This window comes from Dama dama, chromosome 4 (genome assembly GCF_033118175.1).
Source record: "Dama dama isolate Ldn47 chromosome 4, ASM3311817v1, whole genome shotgun sequence".
NCBI classification, from domain to species: Eukaryota; Metazoa; Chordata; class Mammalia; order Artiodactyla; family Cervidae; genus Dama; species Dama dama.
The window spans coordinates 41,265,464-41,285,247 of NC_083684.1; the positions used below are offsets into that span (position 1 = coordinate 41,265,464).

Consider the following 19,784-nt stretch of genomic DNA (forward strand, 5'->3'; position numbering starts at 1 on the left):
AACTTGGAGAGGAGCAATTGCGTCAAAAGTGAAAAGTCTTTAGGTTCTTTCCTTCACCATGTTTTCATCTTGCATGATCCGTGAGCTACCTCCCTTCTTACCACCGTTTTTTTTTTTTAATTTGTGCCTCATCTAAATTTCAGAACTAATAGCACTTTAAATTAGTCTTTGGGAATTTGCAAAGCCCATGCTGAAAAACTGAGAATTGTTTGAAAGGATTTAATAGAATTAGGAAGGAAAAAGAGATTCAAAGTAGATTCAGTTTGGTTTCACTAATGGGTCTCTTTCCCTGCATTGCACTGGGATGTAATATTAAATTTCTGTATATGTCAGAAATGCATTCAGCTATAAATACCAGAAGCTTAAATAAATATGATACTGTGTGCAAATAGAAGACTGAGGTAAAGTAGTCTAGTATGGAGCACCAGCCTTTTCTATCTTTCTGCTGCATGATCTAAGCATGTAGATCCTTGTTCTCATGCTTCTTGCCTCATGACCACAAGATGGCTGCCACGCTTCCAGGCCTTGGGTCTGTTTTCCATTCAAGACATAGGAAGGGCAGAGCAGAGGACCAAAATCTTTCTAGCAAACTGTTAGGCAAGAAAGAAATTCATCCTACAGGTTATTGGTCAGGACCTTTAAGTTAATTAGCTTCAGGTAGGATGAGGAAGAAATGGTGGGATTAAGCAAAGAACCAGGGAAAATAATAAATAATAATAAAAATAATAAAATAATAAAAAGAACCAGTGGGATCTGTTTCCTTAAACTATGTTACCTGATTACTTGCTCGGTCACTGGAATGATTTTCAGGACTGGTCTGACGGTCCACTGGCCTTAAATGAGGGGAAGTTGTCATCACCAGGGACTCTAAAAGCACCGCTATGTTGGACATGACCAAGTCAGATCCATTCTAGCAATGGGTCTTAGAAAAACTGAAAACAGGAAGGGCCAGTTTAAACCATCCCTTTAAGATACATCTGGATCAGGTCTTTTCCTCCATTTATGTTTATTTGTGCTTGTAGCTGTTTGTTAATTACAAAAATAAAATGTTTGCTATTTTAAAAATATAAATTATAAATTATGAAAATGTATATAAAGAAAAGAATGCAAATCCTATGGACAGAGGAGCCCAGTGGGTCGCAAAGAGTGACATGACTTAGCACGCACACAAGACTATCCTGGTGTGACTGTTTTTAGTCTCTGTCCATTTGGATTGGCTGGTGCTCATCTCCCCTGCCTACATATAATTTGCCACTTTAAACATTCTGCTACATACTTTCTCCTTTCATTAGAAATACATAATGACCATCTTCTGTTCCCGTTGGTATTAAGTTTACTTTGTTGGCGTTCATTGCCCTGGCGTTCTGCAGGATGGCTGCATTGTTGTGTGTTGTGTACATTTTGCTTTATTCACCAAGAGAAGGTATTTTGCTTAAGATGACAGGTGTGCAATTCCTCTCAATAAAAGATCCTATTGTCTTCCTTCTTTAGAACCTGAAGGCAGCTGATACTGACCCCACTGCCCCACCCTATGACTCTCTGCTGGTGTTTGATTATGAAGGAAGTGGTTCTGAAGCTGCTAGTCTGAGCTCCCTGAACTCCTCAGAGTCAGACCAAGACCAGGACTATGACTACCTGAATGAATGGGGCAATCGCTTCAAGAAGCTGGCGGACATGTATGGAGGTGGCGAGGATGACTAAGGGACTCAAGACTGATGGGAAGAGAGATGGGTCCCTACACTCGTGTGATGGAAAATGCGGGAATCATACTCCTGGTTGTTTGCCAGCTCCCTTCACTTGGGATACATTTCTGGAGAAGAGACTGATCAGTGATAGCATAGTCCTGATTTCCACTTTATAGATCTAATCTGTGTACTAGAACGATTTAGACTTATTCCTTGAATCTTTTTCCTTTTATCGCTCTTGACATGGTGATGATGTCCAAAAGACCCCTAAATTTTAATACTTCAAAAGAATGGTTTCAGCCTCAGAAGATTCTGCTAGGAACTTGCAGATTTCCTTAAGGGCTTTGTCTCATTTTTAAAAGGAAGGGGAGGGGTCAATTTCCCTATTGTGTGTGTATATATATATATATATATATATATATATAAATTGTGTGTTTTTGTTCCTCCTATCACTGCACTGATGTCCTGTGTTCTGAGATCCACTCTTACTCCTTCTGAATTCTATTACATTTCTCTGGTGCAGACATTATTGGGCCCTTTTAGGGAAAGAGGATTATGTCTTAGGCTGGCCATGTACTGAGTGGGTATTGTGTACTCTTAAGACCTTAACGGCTTAACGGTTTTTCATTTTTATCTTCTGAGTACGTAACTTGTAATGGGCATCTATTCAGTTAACTTGTTCTGAGTAAGGATGTTGGTCATGTGAATATCATTACAAGGTACTTTGGTTCTAAATAGGGAGGCTGGGCCAGAAAAGGCAGTGAGTTTCAGGTGCCACTGAACCTTTTTTTTTTTTTTTTTTTTTTTTGACCGCCCTGCAGGACATGGGGAATCTTAGTTCCCTGACTAGGGATCAGACCTGCATCCCTTAACAGGGGAATTGAGGATTCTTAACCACTGGACCACCAGGGAAGTCCCACTACTAGACTTCTAATGTTTATTTCTCTCTAAAACAAAAGAGTGATATATTCCAGGACTTGGAATTGTGCCTAAAGTCTGTAGCCAAAGACAGAAGCTGGCAAGAGGGCACAGCAGAGGGCAAAAGTGAAAAATGGGCTTGGAGATGGCAGGGGCGATTGTCATTGAGCCAACTGAGGCTGAGGACAGTTGAGGTGGCTCTACCTCCACCCCCTGGAAATTCTGAACTAGAGGAATCTCACCATGTGTTTCTTGCCAGGATCCTTGCACCCAAAGCACAGAATCCCCAAGCCTGCTTTTGTTGATATTTATAGAAAATGCTAGCTGGTCTGGACACATTTGCCCCAAATTCCAGCTATGAAACTTGAGAATATTTTTTAAATCCAATTTGTTTTTCCTTTGCAGAGGAAGAAAACACTCGCTGAAAGGGTGTTAGCAAAGGAAGGTGAGGGTAGGAAGTACATTAATTTGGATCTTCCTTTAGTTGAAATGCATCTTTTAAGAAACTTTTGACAACCATAGACAAGAATTTTATCTAAATTACTTCCCTACCTATCAACTGTTTTTAGAAGAAAAGGAACATCTCTCAACCACTTCTTAGAACTGTCTTGATTTTTCAGCAATTTAAACTCTAATGTAGTTCTACGTAGAGAATGTCACTATAGTTTTGAGTGTATATGTGTGTGGGTGCAGATAATTTTGTATTTTCTGTGGGAGTGGAAAAGGAAAGCAATTCAAGCTGCAAAAATTATTCTTAAATATTTGTTTTTTTATAAATTTTATTAAAGAATTTTGTTACACCATTGTCAAACTTCTTTTATTTGATCGCACAATTCCAGGTTAGACAAATGGTAGGTAAGCTCATTCGAAACATGGAGAGAGAAGCTTCATATTAAAATGTCTGCTTCTGAAGTTTGTGTCATTCTGTTGGGACTGAATAGGGGGAAGGGGAAACTGTTTCTAAGGCCAATTTAGTGGAAGGATATCCATCCATGTGGCATGTGATGTGGCATGTGGTGAAACCAATAAAATCTCTTTGTCAGGGGGAAGCTATTGTGGGTTGCATGCAGGGATAGAAAGAAGCAAGGCTGGGGCTTCCCTGGTGCTCCAGTGGCTAACACTCTGTGCTGCCAATGCAGGAGGCTTGAGTTTGACCCCTGGTCAGGAAACTAGATCCCACCTGCTGCAACTGAAGATCCCACCTGCCACAAATAAGACCTGGTGCAGCCAAATAAATAAATATTTTTTGAAAAATGTGGTTTCCAATTTAAAGATGTTTTAGTAGGTTTTCTTTAAGGAAGAGATGAGGAAGATCCAGGTGCAATTTATTAAGCATCCCCTCTGTGGCAGACGTTGCTAAATACTTGAGAACGGTATCACTTTGACTCCCCAAGATAGCCTCGTGAAAATGACTCTGTTACCTTAGAGAGTAGGTGATGGCTGATGGCATAGGGCTGGAGTCCAGAGAAATGGGAGTGACTAGGAAGGGGCCTGACTCACTGAGGAGAGAGTTAAATGAACCATTTCTTCCCCCAGTGGCATGGTCTTGCATATGGAGCACATCCCATTTCCCAAGGCTTTCAGCAGCTAAGTACTAAAGAGGAGTCATCAACTCAAGGGATCTCAGAGAGAAGCAGGACAGCCTCTTGGGAGCAGTCTCACAGAGTGGGTGTTGGAGCCAGTTGTAACAATGGTAGGCGAGGTTACTGATTTTTAACTAAAGGAGAGGCAGGCATGCTAGTCTTGCCCTCAGAAACATTGTCCTGGATTTGTAGCATGCCTTCCAGACAACATGAATTTTGAATGTCCCACCAAGATTCCTGTAAGTGAAAAGCTGTTACTGATGATATATCTCCAACCCATTCTGTTTTACATATTAACACAATTTTGCTGTGGCACAATTTTAACAAACACTGAATTTTCCAGGAATGTCTGTGAATAGAACAAAGATAGAGCTTTTATTGGGAGCTGTACTTAGTCCATTTAAGAAATCATATCATCAAGAACAATATTTGCAGCTATTTGCAATTGGTGTGTGTTTAGTAGTTATTTTTAAATATCACTAGTGAAGAAATTAAACAATTGAATATTATTTTACATGCCAAACTTCATTATAAGAAGGTGCAGCATCTGATTACTTCACTACAGTGTTTTCGGTGACAAAATGTTTTCATACTGAATAAAATTCATATTATTTTATAAATTACTTCTCATCCTTTATACAGAAGTTAATCACGTTTTGTTTCTCAAATCGTGCACGTTCACAGCTTGTGTTCGCTATTTTTACTTCCCCTACATGAAATTAAAAGGTGCTTACTCCTTGGAAGGAAAGTTATGACCAACCTAGATAACATATTAAAAAGAGACATTACTTTGCCAACAAAGGTCCGTCTGGTCAAGGCTATGGTTTTTCCAGTGGTCATGTATGGATGTGAGAGTTGGACTGTGAAGAAAGCTGAGCGCCGAAAAATTGATGCTCTTGAACTGTGGTGTTGGAGAAGACTCTTGAGAGTCCCTTGGACTGCAAGGAGATCCAACCAGTCCATCCTAAAGGAGATCAGTCCTGGGTGTTCATTGGAAGGACTGATGCTGAAGCTGAAACTCCAATACTTTGGCCACCTCATGCGAAGAGTTGACTCATTGGAAAAGACCCTGATGCTGGGAGGGATTGGGGGCAGGAGGAGAAGGGGACGACAGAGGATGAGATGACTGGATGGCATCACCGACTCGATGAACATGGGTTTGAGTAAACTCCGGGAGTTGGTGGTGGACAGGGAGGCCTGGCGTGCTGCGATTCATGGGGTCGCAGAGAGTCGGACACGACTGAGCGACTGAACTGAACTGAACTGAACCGAACCTCAGGGAAATACAGGTGGCGAGAGAATGACATTTTTTCCCAAAGGGGGCGTTCCCAGACAAGTCGATCCCGCCCCTAGTGCGTCAGCCACACGCCACCCGGCAGCGGCGCCGATCCGCTGAGGCGCATGCGCAGGTCGCCAGTAGAGCTTTGCGCTTCAGTCATGGCGGCGATCAGTCAGGTCGCTTGCAGCAGGGTTCTGGAAAAGTGTGGTCTGGAGCAGATTTTGGAGGCGTTGAAGCTGCTGCTGAGCCCGGGAGGTGAGAGGACGAAATTCGGCGCCGGGCTGCACCTGGGGCCTTTGGGCAGGGTCTGTCCAGCGTCATTTTTACCCTTGAGGAAACCGAGATTTCAAGGAGGGATGGGAACCGTTGAATATTGAGACTAGCCTAACTATCTCGAGCGGTTACCTTGGGCCAGGCACTGTGTTAAGCACCGTGGGTACGTGTTTTCATCCGTCCTCACTGCAGCTCTGCGAGGACTGCAACCACAGCGTCAGAGAATCTCCCAGAGCTGCCTCAGAGTCTCCCAGAGCTTCCTCAGAGAGGTCCCAGCTTCTTGAGAGCGCAGGGTCTGATGTGGACACTGGACATTTGTACAGAGTGCCAAGGAGTCCAGAGAAAGGAAGCAGTGACGTTTGAGCTGCGTTTTGGGGAGAGGATTTAGAGATTTACAGTCTGTGGTAGGGATTTACAGTCACTCTTAATCTTTCCCAGTTTAGAACCAGAAGGGACCTTGGGAGTGGTGTAGCCTGGCACTCTCCTTTTACTCCTGAGGACACCTCCGACTCATCAAAGAGAATAAATAGCCTGACCAAGATCAGATGGTCAGATTAGAGGCGGAACACGAACTTAGAACCAAAGTCTACCGAACCCTCTTGTCAGACCAAGGCAGATTATTCAGTATGGAGCTGCTGTTATGTGGAGCTTTAAGATACACAAGCAATAGGGTCCTACTTTAAATTAGAGAGTATAATTTGGAGGAAGGGGTTTGTAGGGTGAGGAAGGTAAGGTACATGAAGGTTACGTTCCCAGTCTCAGATTTTGAGATTCCCCCACCTCCACCCCAAACTGAGAAAAGTCAGGGAACAGTAAGTATATCATACTAGGGGCAAGTGAAAGCTAGTAGGGGGAATTCCCTGCCAGTCCAGTGGTTAGGACTCCCTGGTTTCACTGTGGAGGGCCTGAGTCAATCCTTAGTGGGGGAACTAAGATCCCACAAGCTGAGAAGTATGAGCAAAAAGGAGAAAAAAAAAAAAGTAATTGAGTGCCTGCTAAGTGTCAGCCCCTGTAGTGTGCTATTTAAGTATGGATCTTTTTATCCTCACAACAATTCCATGATATAGATATTACTTGTGTTCCATTTTACACATGAAGGAACCAAGGCTCAGGTACATTGGAAATTGCCCAATGCCAGTCTCCTAAGTGGTAGAGTTAGGATTTGAATTTCAGATGCCTTTAACTGTAGTATGGAACTATATATACTACTTTGCCACAGTGAAGAATTAAACAGCAAAATACATTTTTGACTTATTAGTGGAGAGGTTGCTTGTCTAGCAACTTCAACGATCTAGAACATTACTGAGAACAGGGATTAAATAAGTTAAATAGTCTGGAAGTAGTCATCTGTTGCAAAGCACATACACTTCGTTTTTGGAAGACCCTCTCTAACTCTCAGTATGTGGTGGAGTTAACTACATGTACTCCTTTAGCTTAAGAGAAATCAAGCATTGTTATCTGAAAAAGAATAATTTGGTAAAATGATATTATTTTCACAAATAGGTTATATTGTGTGAATCTTTCTGCTGTTTTCTTTTATCATATCAACTGCTGAAGGAATTACAAAAATACCTGTGCATAATAAGTATTCATATGTTCCCAATGGACAGAGGGTGTTGAGACAAGATGAAAGTATTTGCTAAAAGTACTTCCAGCTAGTTCAACTTCTTTTTCTTTCAATTGACTACTTTTGAGGTAATATTTACTGAGAGTCAACTGTATGTAGTATTCTGTCCTCAGTAATTTTGGAGATAGAAATATTATTTAACAACTTGTGCTATCAAGTATCTTGTTGGGGGAGATGGTACTCCAAATTCAGTGTGCTCAGTCGCTCAGTTGTGTCCAATTCTTTGCAATCCTTTGGATTGTAGCCTGCCAGGCTCCTCTGTCAGTGGTATTTCCAAGGCAAGAATACTGGAGTGGGTTGCCATTTCCTCCTCTAGGAGATCTTCCCGACCCAGGGATCTAACCAGGGTCAACATAGCAGATAATACTAATACTAGTGGTGAATGGAGGGTACAGGTAGCAGTTGGTTAGTTAGTGAAGGAGTTATCTGAGGATGGGGCTGTGGAAGGATACAAGAGGAAGGAGAATTCAGTCTAGATGAAAATTGAACAGACAGAAAGGAAGGAAGATACTGAGTCTTTCCCTTTTGAGCTATTAAAAGGTCTACAGCATTATTTTCTCTTCACCTGCCTTCCATTTCTGTTCTCAGTTGTGGGGCAAGTAAGAGTAATAGCTGCACTTCCGTTATTAGGAAGTGTGTTAAGCAGAATTGGAAAGGGCTTTGTCAGTTTCAGTGAAGCTTTGCTTGAGGTCATCTCAGCAGTTGTTCAGTCACTAAGCTGTGTCTGACTCTGTGATGTCGTGAACTGCAGCATGCCAGGCTTCTCTGTCCTTCACTACCTCCCGGAATTTGCTCACACTCATGTCCATTGAATTGGTAATGCCATCCAACTATCTCATCCTCTGTTCCCCGCTTCTCACCATTGGTCTTTCCCAGCATTTCAGCAGTAGTTTTCCTAAAAAATTAACTTGCCAGACTAAATATATGTTCATTGAACTCAGTCATTAAAATTGAATTATGTGGTGCTTGGGGGGCTGTAAATTTTGGTGATTTGTATATAATAAAGCTGTATCATATATATATACATATATATATGTATGTGTGTGTGTGTATATATATATATATACACATTTGGCTGCACCAGGTCTTAGTTGTGTCTTGCAGAATCTTTGATCTTTCTTGTGGCATGTGGGATCTAGTTCCCTGACCAGGGGTTGAACCTGGGCCCCCTGCATTGGGAGTGCACCATCTTAGCCGCTGGACCACCAGCAAAGTCCTTTATTTTACAGTTTGAATTTACTAGAAAGTACCACACAAATTATGAAGTCTGCTTTTAAATGTCACAAAGCATAGACTTTTAAATTGGTGGTGGGAAGAATAAATAACTTTGTTTATGAGGGCAGCATTTCCCAAAGCATGATGGGGATGGTTGTAGGCAGTATGTAGAGAAACATGTTGAGGCTGAAAAGCTTCAAATAGTGATCAAGAGCTTGGGTTCTGGAACTGGGTTGCCAGAGTTGAATATGCTCTCTGGCAAATGCCTTAAGCTTAGTCTTCTTATCTGGAAATAAGGATATTAATATAATACTCTATACCTCACAGAGGAGAAGGCAATGGCAACCCACTCCAGTATTCTTGCCTGGAGAATCCCACAGACAGCAGAGCCTGGCAAGCTACATTCCATGGGGTCGCAAAGAGTCGGACACGACTAGCGACTAATACACACGTACATATCTCACAGAGTTGGTGCAAGGATTGAACTAAATACATAAAGCCCTTAGGATAGTATATTAACTATTGCTAATTTAAGTTTAAAAAGATTTAACTTGAAGAAATAAATGAATAAAGCAAATAGCAATACAGCTGGTGCTCAAAATAAATGGCCAAAAAGTTATGGAAGCACTATATGATTCTAGTTTGAAAAACACTGTTTTAAGGCTGCAGATCTCAAACTTTTTGGTTTCAGTACTCCTACACTCTTAAAAAGTGGAGGACTTAAAAGAGCTTTTATGTGGGTTATGTGTATCAATATTTACTGTATTACAAATTAAGACTTTAGGAGAACCCTTTTAAATTTCTTTAAATACAACAGTAACAAACCTTACATGTTCACATAAAAAAATATATTTTACCAAAATAACAGTTGGAAGAGTAACATTGTTTTACTTTTGAATGGCATTGTTTTATTACACTTTTTTTTGCAAATCTTAAGTGTCTGACTTATTAGAAGAGAGCTGGGTTTTCATATTTGCTTCTGTGTTCAATCTATCATGACAGGTTTTTTTATTGAAACAGATGGATATCTAGACTCACACATCTATATATGTAAGTGAAAAGGGAGGAAATTTCCATCATCTTTTCAGATAACTGTGTATTCCTCTTTAAAACTCAACAAGAAGTAATTTCTTAAAAGTTGATTTTAATATAGAATATGAACTCATATTAATGAATTTTCATGCTTGGTACACTCAAGAAAGAATGAGAACATAAAAGGCACTGTCTTAGTATTAATCTGAAAATAGTTTTGACCTTTCTGACTTTCTGAGAGAATCTTGGGAAGGCCCTCAAAACCTGAGACCTTGTACCACACTTTTGAGAACTGCTGCTCTCAGAGAAAACCATATTTATTTTCAAGTAACTGTTGTTTTTATCACCAGAAGAGGGCAGAGGAGACCACTTTATAAGGAGCTCTTAAGAAAAAGGGGCTAGTAGCTTTTGTTAATCACTTTCTTTGTGTGCCCTGTTTAAGTTCCAAGATCTTATAAAGTTACTTAGAGATTGTTTATTGATCTTAGTCATTAGTGGCAACAAGCTGTGAAAGCACTCATTTCCTGTTTAGTTGTATATCACTCAAAGGCAACAGATATTCATGCCAGTGGGTCAGAACACTTGCCCTGAACAATCTTAGAGAAATACTGAAAAATCTTCCTCTTCTGATTCTCACTATTTTAGTGATTCTCACTAAATTGAATAACATTTTAAAATGTTACTGTTCCTTTTTCTTTTCATAGAAGTAGCTAATATTCCTTATAGTAAAGCTTTAAAAAAAAAAAGAGAAGCTTAAAGAAGAAAATTAAAATGACCTTAATCCCACAATCCAGAGATTACATTTTGGAGATATATGTATATGTATAATTTGTTTATAAAAGTGATATTATATACTACATACTGTTTTCTAACCTTAAAATATATTTTTAGTACAGAAACAATACATATTTACTGTGAAAAAAATTTTAATGAACCAAAAAAGAAAAATCGCCCAAAGCCCTACCACCCAGAGATCATCGCTGTTAACACTTTGAAGTATAGCTTTTGAGATCTTTTTCTGTGTATGTACTGAGGCACACACACACATAAGTTTTCATACAGTTAGGTTCCTCCTGTTCTTTTATCGATCAGTTTTCAGAAAAATACATTAGTGTCTTAGTCTCCAAAGGTAGCCAACGGAGTGATATTTTTTGGTTTTGTTTTATTATGTAGTCGTGTTTTTGTATATGTATGTTTCAATTTATTGTAGTGATTATTATTGATGCTCTTAATAGTTCCATCTGTGGCCTGTGGGAGTCATTCAAATGAGCTCTTGATGTGACCTAGTAGTCTTTGATTGCTTCTTTGCTTTAAGACATAAGATATTCTGATTCATCTTATACATTTCTTGCTCTATGCTTGAAAGCAGTTCTTTTTAAGAATAAGTGATATTTAGGGACCACAAGATGGACATTAGTAATATTTATTGCCACTGAGATGTCATTGCTTCCAGGCTTTTTCAATGATTAGAGTCAGGAAATATTTGGATTTTCAGAAAACAAAAGCAAATTGAAAGTTCTTACTGATAGTCCTAATTAAAATGAAATGTTACAGAATTTAAATTTTTCCCAACATTTCATTAAGAAAAATGTTAAGTTTATAGAAGAGTTGAAGGAATTTTACCATGAAAACTCATCTACCATGACCTAGACTCTTTAACATGTGTTTGTCTATCTAGCCATTCTTCTTTACTATATTTTACATTTTTATCTTTGTATTTCTTTTCTCTTACCTGTAGATATTGATTCCTAATAAAATTAATACAGTTATTTACTTATATATATATGCACGCAAATATATAGTCACATATTCATATACACTCACACATGCATATAATGTTTTAAAATAACAAGTCCAACATTACTATCATCAACAATCCTACTGTTTCTAAGGGATTTTTTGTTTGTTTTTGTCCTCAGGATGTACAAAGTTCTATATTTCAAGTCATTTGAAATAATTATGTGTGGTTATGCTGCTAATTTGGCTTAGAGAAAGAGCTGGAACATTTTTTCTGTAAAATGCAAGCAGTAAATATTTTGGGCTTTGTGATCCATACTGTCTCTGCTACAGCTATTCACATCTGCCATCATAGCTCGAAAGCAGCCATATGTAATATGTAAATAAATGAGCATGACTATGTTCTAGTAAAACTTTATTTGTGGAAATAGGTAAAGGGCCAGATTTGACCTGTAGCTTGTATTTTGGCAACCTTGGAATCTTTTATCTTTAGGAATATTTTGAATTTTCTTTTTGATTTGTTTTTTTTAAAACTATAAAAAACATGTGTGTGCTCAGTCGTGTCTAGCTCTTTGTGACCCCATGGACTGTAGCCCACCAGGTTTCTCTGTCCATGGAATTTTCCAGGCGAGAGTACTGGAGTGGGTTACTATTTCCTTCTCCAGGGGATCTTCCCAACCTAGGGACTGAACCTATGTCTCTTGCATCTCCTGCATTGGCAGGCGGATTCTTTAAAGTAGCACCACCTTTGAAGCCCATGAGAAACATACAGTGCTTTAAGAGGAAAACTCTAAAACTGGATACATTTATCCGTGTCTGTTCCCACTGATTTTTTTCCGTTTCTCTATAGACAGTTCATTGTAGTGAATTTTTAATTTGTTCTTCCACTACTGTTAAAAAATAAAAATAATCTGTGTACCTTCCCATTCTAACACAAAAGTTAGCATACTATATACATTCTTCTATACCTTTTAAAATTCAATATGTGTTAGAGATAGCTGCATAGTGGTACATGGAAATCTTCCTCTTTCCCTTTTACAGCTGCATAGTATTCCATTATGTGAATATGCCACTGTTTATTCATCAGTTTTCTATGAATGGATATTTGGGGTTTTTTTTTTCTTTTTCTTTTTTTAGAAATGTTTAAACTTTTAAAATTAAAAAAAAAATTTTAAACCACTACAATATTGTAAAGTAAATTTGAGTTGTTTTAAAGCTTTTGTTAATGTAAAAAAATACTTTTACCAGACTCAGTGGGTTTGGGGTCCTTAGTGAACACACCAAGTACTTTCTTAAAGTAGAAGCATTTATTACATGTGATAAGTAAGGAATCAGGGAGATAGTGTTACCAAGTTCAAGCTATTACTGTTCACTGCTCTACCATGACAGGACAGTAAATTGGGGGACAGGTGTCTGGGCAAGAAATAACAACTTTATTTGGAAAGCCAGCAGACTGAGAAGATGGTGGTACAAGGAAACCATCTTAACCTAGTTAGAATTCAGGCTTCTTTTATACTAACAGGGGATAGGGTGTGGCTTTTTGCAGACTGGGCGCAGTTGTCGATCTAACCATGATGTTCCTATAAACCTCCAACTGAGAAAAATGTTCAGTGGAGAAAAATGTTATTTTCTTTCTGCACCTTTTTATCTCTGTATAAGTGGGAAAGCGTTACACCTTTAAAGGTCAAACCTAGGAGGTAGAGAAAAGGCTGTAGTGTATATTTCAGACATGAGGGCACGAAGATTAGAGCTAAAGGAATAGACCCAGTATGGAGTCAGGTTTGTTCTGTGTTAAATAGGCCTGAAAGCACTATCTCCCCTAACCATTGGACCTGGGTAGTTTTAAGCCTGGGAGGTATGCATATTCATGAAAGGGCAGGCATGATCATCCATAAGCATTATAAAGAGGCAGCGGCTACTCTAGGTTGCCCAAAACTGAAAGCAAACAGGTGCTTGAGTGTTTGCTTGTACTACAATGTCTTGTTGGATGTTTTGTAACCTTTTGGAGACACCTGGTGTAATTTAAGCATTAGCTTCTGCAAGACAAAGCGCACTTTGATTCAGCCCCATCCCTTCCCTGCTGCTGCCTGTCTAACAATACAGCCGTGAGTAAGCTTTGTGTGTGTGCCACTTTGCGTTTTTGCCTGTGCATCTATCTATAGGATAGATTCTTAAAAGAGGGATTGTTGGGCCAGTGGTTAAATGCCTATATAATTTTGTTAGATATTGCCAAATTTCTCTTCTTAGGGAATGTACCATTTTAGTCTCTTACCAGCCGTGTATGAAAGTGTGTGTTTCCCTGAAACACACAATGTGTTATAAAAACATTTGGATTTTAGCCACTTGATAGATGGGAAGTGATATTTCGGTATAGTTTTAATTTACTTTTCTCTTAGGAGCAAGGTTGATCATATGTTCATGTTTAAGAGCAATTTGCATTTCTTTTTCTGTAAACTGTTCATATCTTTTCCCCATGTGTAAGTATTTCATGTTCTCTTCACTTTAGAATATTTTTAGTGAACATGTCATTGAATAATGTTCATCATAGTATAATGGCTTCAAATAATTCATCCATCATTCATCATTCGATAAATAACTGCTTATTTTGAACAGCTACTGTGTCAGACAGACCTTGTTCCAGGCAAGGAGAACATAGCAGTGAACAAAACAGAGCAATATCCTTGTCCTCAAGGAGTTTTTGTTCTCGTTGGTGGAGAGACGATAATAAGCAAAACAAATGTTGCATATAAAATATATATGTTAGATACATGTAGACTATAATTTACTCAAGGTGTATTTCTAATTTTACACTATTATAAATAATGTATTGTTGAACACCCTTTTAGTTATCATCAGTTGCATCTTTCTCAGAAGATATATTAACTTTAGTTTTGAAGTCTATTGTTATTTGATTTCATTTATGTTTTCAGCATTTTGTTGTAGTTTTATAACTATAATCTACCTTTTTGCATTACATTTTTAGTAGTCATCCTAGAATTACAATATACATCATAATTTTTCACAATCTGCTTAGAATTTATCTTGTACCACTTCACAGGACACATGAAAACCTTGTGTAAGGGTTCTTTTATAGCTTTCCACCACTTTTGGGTTTTATGTTATAGTTTTCATGTTTATTGTGTCTTTATAAGATATAAACCCCATAATTCAAACCCTAACCCCATAATTCAGTTTTATAGATTTTACTTTAGACAGTTATATATATTTAAACAAATAAAGAGGAAATAAATGAATCTTTTATATTTACCCACATATTTACTATTTCTGATGCTTTTTCCTTCCTTCCTGAAGATCCAAGTTTCCATCTGGTACTGTTTTCCTTCAGCTTGAAGAACTTCCTTTAGCATTTGTATTCCAGATCTGCTGGCAGACAGTTATCTTAGTTTTCATTGATCTGAAAATGTCTTCCTTTTCCTTTCATTTTTGAAGGTTACTTTTTATTGGATATAGAATTGAAACTTAATAGGTGGTTTTTTTTCCCCTCCTGTCATCACATCAGGGGGTGGTGGTTATTTTTTGTTTGTTTCTTACCCTGTTACCACTTTAATGTTTTTCCATTATCTTTTTTCCCCCCTTTATTTATTTATTTATTTATTTTTTCAGTGGGTTTTGTCATACATTGATATGAATCAGCCATAGATTTACACGTATTCCCCATCCCGATCCCCCCTCCCACCTCCCTCTCCACCTGATTCCTCTGGGTCTTCCCACTGCACCAGGCCCGAGCACTTGTCTCATGCATCCCACCTGGGCTGGTGATCTGTTTCACCATAGATAGTATACATGCTGTTCTTTCGAAACATCCCACCCTCACCTTCTCCCACAGAGTTCAAAAGTCTGTTCTGTACTTCTGTGTCTCTTTTTCTGTTTTGCATATAGGGTTGTCGTTACCATCTTTCTAAATTCCATATATATGTGTTAGTATGCTGTAATGTTCTTTATCTTTCTGGCTTACTTCACTCTGTATAATGGGCTCCAGTGTCATCCATCTCATTAGAACTGGTTCAAATGAATTCTTTTTAACGGCTGAGTAATAGTCCATGGTGTATATGTACCACAGCTTCCTTATCCATTCATCTGCTGATGGGCATCTAGGTTGCTTTTCCATTATCTTTTAACAGTCATTGCTTGTGATGATAAGTTCATTCATAGCATTGGTCTCCTATGCTGTTTTTTTCTGACTACTTTCAAGATTTTCTCTTTGTCTAATTTTTAATTTTTACTTATTTATTTTTAATTGGAGGATGATTGCTGTACAGTATTGTGTTGGTTTCTGCCCTGTGTCAGTGTGATCTTTATCTGATTTTAATGATTGACTATCATATGCCTAGATGTGATTTTCTTTCTACTTATCCTGATTGGGCATCACTGAGCTTACTGAATCTGTAAATGTTATGCTTTTTCACTAAATTTTGGAAATTTTTGATCATTATTTCTTCACATCCTTTTGTGCTCCATTTTCTCTCCTCTCCTTTTATTCTAGTTACTCTCTATTTTATTACAAATACATCATTTGATAGTGTTCACAGATATTAAGGCTCTTTTTCTATAAAATCTTTTTTGTCTTTGTTGTTCAGACTGGTAATTTCTGGGGGTATATCTTCAAGTTCACTTTTTTGGGATGATCATCTCAAAGCTGTTAAATCCATCCATTGATGTTTTAAAAAATTTCAGATATTTTGTTTTTAAATTGTAGTATTTCCATTTGGGTTTTTAAGAAATGCTTGCTACTTTTTTGCTGAGAGTCTGCATTTTGTTCATTCCTAATGAGTACTTTCCATCATATGTTTGAACACAGTTATAAGAGTTGCTTGAAAATCTTTGTCTGCTCAGTCTGACACCTGAGTCATCTTGGATCAGTCTCTATTTGAATGTCTTTCTCTTGAGGTGGATCACTTTCATGTTTCTTCATCAGGTCTAGGACTTTTGGATTATATAACTGACATCATGAAGGATATGCTGTTGAAACTCTAGATTCTATTATAGTCCTCCAGAGGACTTTTTTGGTTTGGTGTTTTTTTTTGGTTTGGTTTGGTTTTTAATTAGGCTTTTTTTTTTTTTTTTTTTTGCGATGCCATGGGACATGTGGGATCATAGTTCCCTGACTCGGGATCAAACCTGGGCACATGGCAGTGAAAGTGCTGAGTCCTAACCACTGGATCACCAGGGAGTTCCCTAAAGTAGGCAGTTCATTTGACTGATTCATACTGTAAGCTCTGTCTCTTCTGCGATGGGCAACAGCTCTTTTCAGTTCTTTCCATTTTAGCTGAGGTATTTAAAGTTCTTCCCATAGATGCTTAGTTCAAAGATTAGCCACAGATTTAAGCACAGTTTTTATTAGATGGTTGGATGGTATCACCGACTCGATGGACATGAGTTTGAGCAAGCTCTGGGAGTTGGTGACGGACAGGGAAACCTGGCATGCTGCAGTCCATGGGGTTGCAAAGAGTCGGACATGACTGAGCAACTGAACTGAAGTGACTATGCAGAACTGGGAGTTCTTCCTCTCTGGTTCTATACTTTCTGAGATTTCTTATTTTCCACCTGCTGTAGTTTCCCTGAATTCTGTGCTTTGATTCTCAAGTCAGTAAGATGAGTTTCTTCTAGTGTTTTTGGTATGCAAAGACCTAACCCCAGACTGAAGAGCAGGAAACTTATTCAGTGCTGTTTTCTTTCCTTTCGGGTGCCTTCTCTAGTTTTTGTTCACTTTCATCACCTTCAGGCACCTTCAGATATTTGCTTTTTACTCTTTGTTCAGAGTTGATAGTTATCTGTGAGAGGCTTGATCTTATAGGAGTTCTAAGGAGATCTTTATTATCACTCTTCATTCATTCTTTTACTCAATCAACTAACAGATACTTGTTTGGGGCTTACTTTATGTAAGCTGTGCAAAGCACCGACCAAATGAGAGAGACGTGGTACCCACCCTCATTAAGTTTAAGTTCTAATAGAGAAGAAAGAAAATACCAATAAAATAATTACTGACTATGATAAGTAGTATAGAGGAAAGAAATTGGATGTTATCACAGAGTTGATAGTGTGGGGGATGGCTTTTAGAGTGGTCAAGGAAGGCTACCTCTGAGGAGATAATGTTTGGCTTGAGATTCCGGATACCTGTGTCTCAGCATTTCCGCTTTTAGGTGTGCACACATCAGGAATGTGTGTGTGCTTCCACCAAGAGACATCTATTTTATTTTTTATTTATTTTTAATTTTTGACCATACCTTGTGGCATGTGGGAATCTTAGGTTGTTCCCCGAGCAGGGATTGAACCTGTGCTCCAATATTGGAAGGCAGAGTCTTAACCACTACACTGCCAGGGAATTCTGAAGAGAAATCTATTTTAAATATTAAGAGGATCTGATGTGTGAAAAGTAAATTTTTGGGAGCATGAAAGTAGGGAAGCCAGTCAGGAAGGTGCTGCTGTACTTCACGTTAAAGATGTTCATGGCTTTGACAAAGGTTGTAGTCGTGAAATGGAGAAAAATGAATAAACTTGAGAGTGATTTAGTAAGCAGACAGGAAAGACTTGGTGATGGGTTGTAGAAAAGAAAAAGGTGGAGATGTAACCAGTTAGTAACCAGGTTAGATTGTACTTGGGAGTATAAGGTACTTGGGAGAATCAGTAATTTGTTGAATTTGAAAAGCCTAAGAAATATCTAAGTGGAGATTTCATTCAACAGTTGGAAATATGTCTCTGAAACTTGGAGGCTAGTCATGGGCCAGGCATGTAATAAAACTGTCGAGGAAGATAATCCAGAGTTCAAGACAAGCCCTGGAGCACTTTGATATCTGGTAGAGGAAAAGAACCAGTAGAGGAGACATTTCGAGATGGCCGTTGAGCTAGGAGGGAAAAACCAGGACAGGGTGCTTGCTGCCCTAGAACCTAAGAGAGGAGCTTTTCAAGGAGAGAGTCAGCAAGGATGTCAGCTGCTGAGAGTGTGCATGAGCTCCTTCACCAGCAGAGGGCAGTAAAGACCATATTGGGAGAGTTCAGGAAAAATTGAGACTAGATATAAGGGACCGTATGTGATTGAATTAATATCTTTGCATCCCGTGTCCATATTCTGTGATCTGCTTCACTGGTTGTAATTTTATGACGGAAAGGACTTTGTTTTCTTCAATGCCTTATCCCTGGGATCTAGAACAGTTTGAATGAGCCTTCTGTGGTAAATGTTTACCTTTTCAGATTTCTATTCTGGCTATAGTTTCAGCCCAGTAAGTTGATTAAGATCTGGCCTCTTGGTTCTGGGGCAGCAAGCACCCTGTCCCTTCAGAACGTGTGGGGAATGGAAACAAACTCCATGAAGTATTAGGTTGGCCAAAAAGTTCGTTCAGGTCTTTCCATAGAATGCTATCAGAAACCCAAATGAATTTTTTGTCTAACCCAATATAATGTGTTATGAACATAATTCTAACTACATGCAAAGTGCTGTGGTAAGATAGGAAATGTGGTCTTGAATTCTGTCTTGGTTGGGGAGGCACAGTTGGGGGCCTCTTTCTAGAAGTAACGACATCTGAGTCAGGTTTCAGAAGATGAACTGGAGTGGGCAAGGCATTCCTCATGGAGGCAAGCAGAATTTGTTTTCAATGTATGTAATTTGATTTTTCTTCAGAAGGATCAGGCTCAAATTCACTGCAGATCACGAAACATGACGTCCTGTTGGCTACTTTAAAATCTAACCTGTCTGCTTTGGAGGACAAGTTTCTGAAAGATCCTCACTGGAAGATATTGAAACTCCTACGGGATGAAATTGCTAATAAGGCGGAATGGCCGCAAGACTCTATGGACGTCACCTGGCAGTTTACCTCCCAGACCTTACTGCTGCTGCTGTGCTTGAAGGAAACCTTGCTCCGCCTGGCAGCTGATTTCAGTCCAGGTAAACCCAACCCGAAGGCTCCAGAAGCTGCTCCTGCCCTCAGCCCGGACACGCTTAGCGTCTCCCAGCAAAAGACTGTCCAGTCAGTTTTGCAGTTTGTGGTGACCCTGGGTGTCTGCCCCTATCTCGCGCCCGGTGTGGGAGCCCCGCTGAGGTGCAGGACTGAGTTCGGGGCCGTCGTTCAGGACGTCGTGTGTCTCGGTGCCGCGCCCAGCGCCGCCCGGAGGCTGCACGCCAGCTGCAGGGCCCTCCTCAGCGCTGCTCAGCACGCGTCTCTGGGGAGCCTGCTTTTCTGCCGCCATTTTGGGGATATTGCAGCAGGTCTGTGCCAGCTGGGGTTCTGCCCAAGCAAGAGATCACCGCTGAGTCCTGAGGAAGAGGTAAGCATCCATGGGGAGAGAGAGAGTGTGGGAGAATCTCTGTGTGTACTTGTGTGTGGTTGCTATAAGAGATCATCTCAGTTCTTTGGAAAAGGGCTGATGGAAAGACCTAGAATTTTTGTTAAATGCCTAAGCATCTCTGGTGGATAGACCAA

At 39.3% G+C, this 19,784-nt stretch overlaps 2 protein-coding genes across 3 annotated transcripts in view; both read left to right on the forward strand.

Annotated features, from left to right (window-relative positions):
• The window catches only part of CDH1 (cadherin 1), a 71,824-nt gene extending 68,416 nt beyond the window's left edge, over positions 1-3,408 (forward strand). For both annotated transcript variants that reach the window (XM_061138813.1, XM_061138814.1), the window contains one exon: positions 1,492-3,408. In XM_061138813.1, the coding sequence (XP_060994796.1) occupies positions 1,492-1,701 (210 nt within the window). In that variant the 3' untranslated portion in view covers positions 1,702-3,408. The remainder of the gene's footprint in view (positions 1-1,491) is intronic.
• A 2,206-nt stretch (positions 3,409-5,614) lies between these two features.
• TANGO6 (transport and golgi organization 6 homolog) overlaps positions 5,615-19,784 on the forward strand; it is a 177,672-nt gene continuing 163,502 nt past the window's right edge. The window contains exons 1-2 of the mRNA XM_061138812.1: positions 5,615-5,720; positions 18,986-19,629. Of these exons, the coding sequence (XP_060994795.1) occupies positions 5,624-5,720; positions 18,986-19,629 (741 nt within the window). The 5' untranslated portion in view covers positions 5,615-5,623. The remainder of the gene's footprint in view (positions 5,721-18,985; positions 19,630-19,784) is intronic.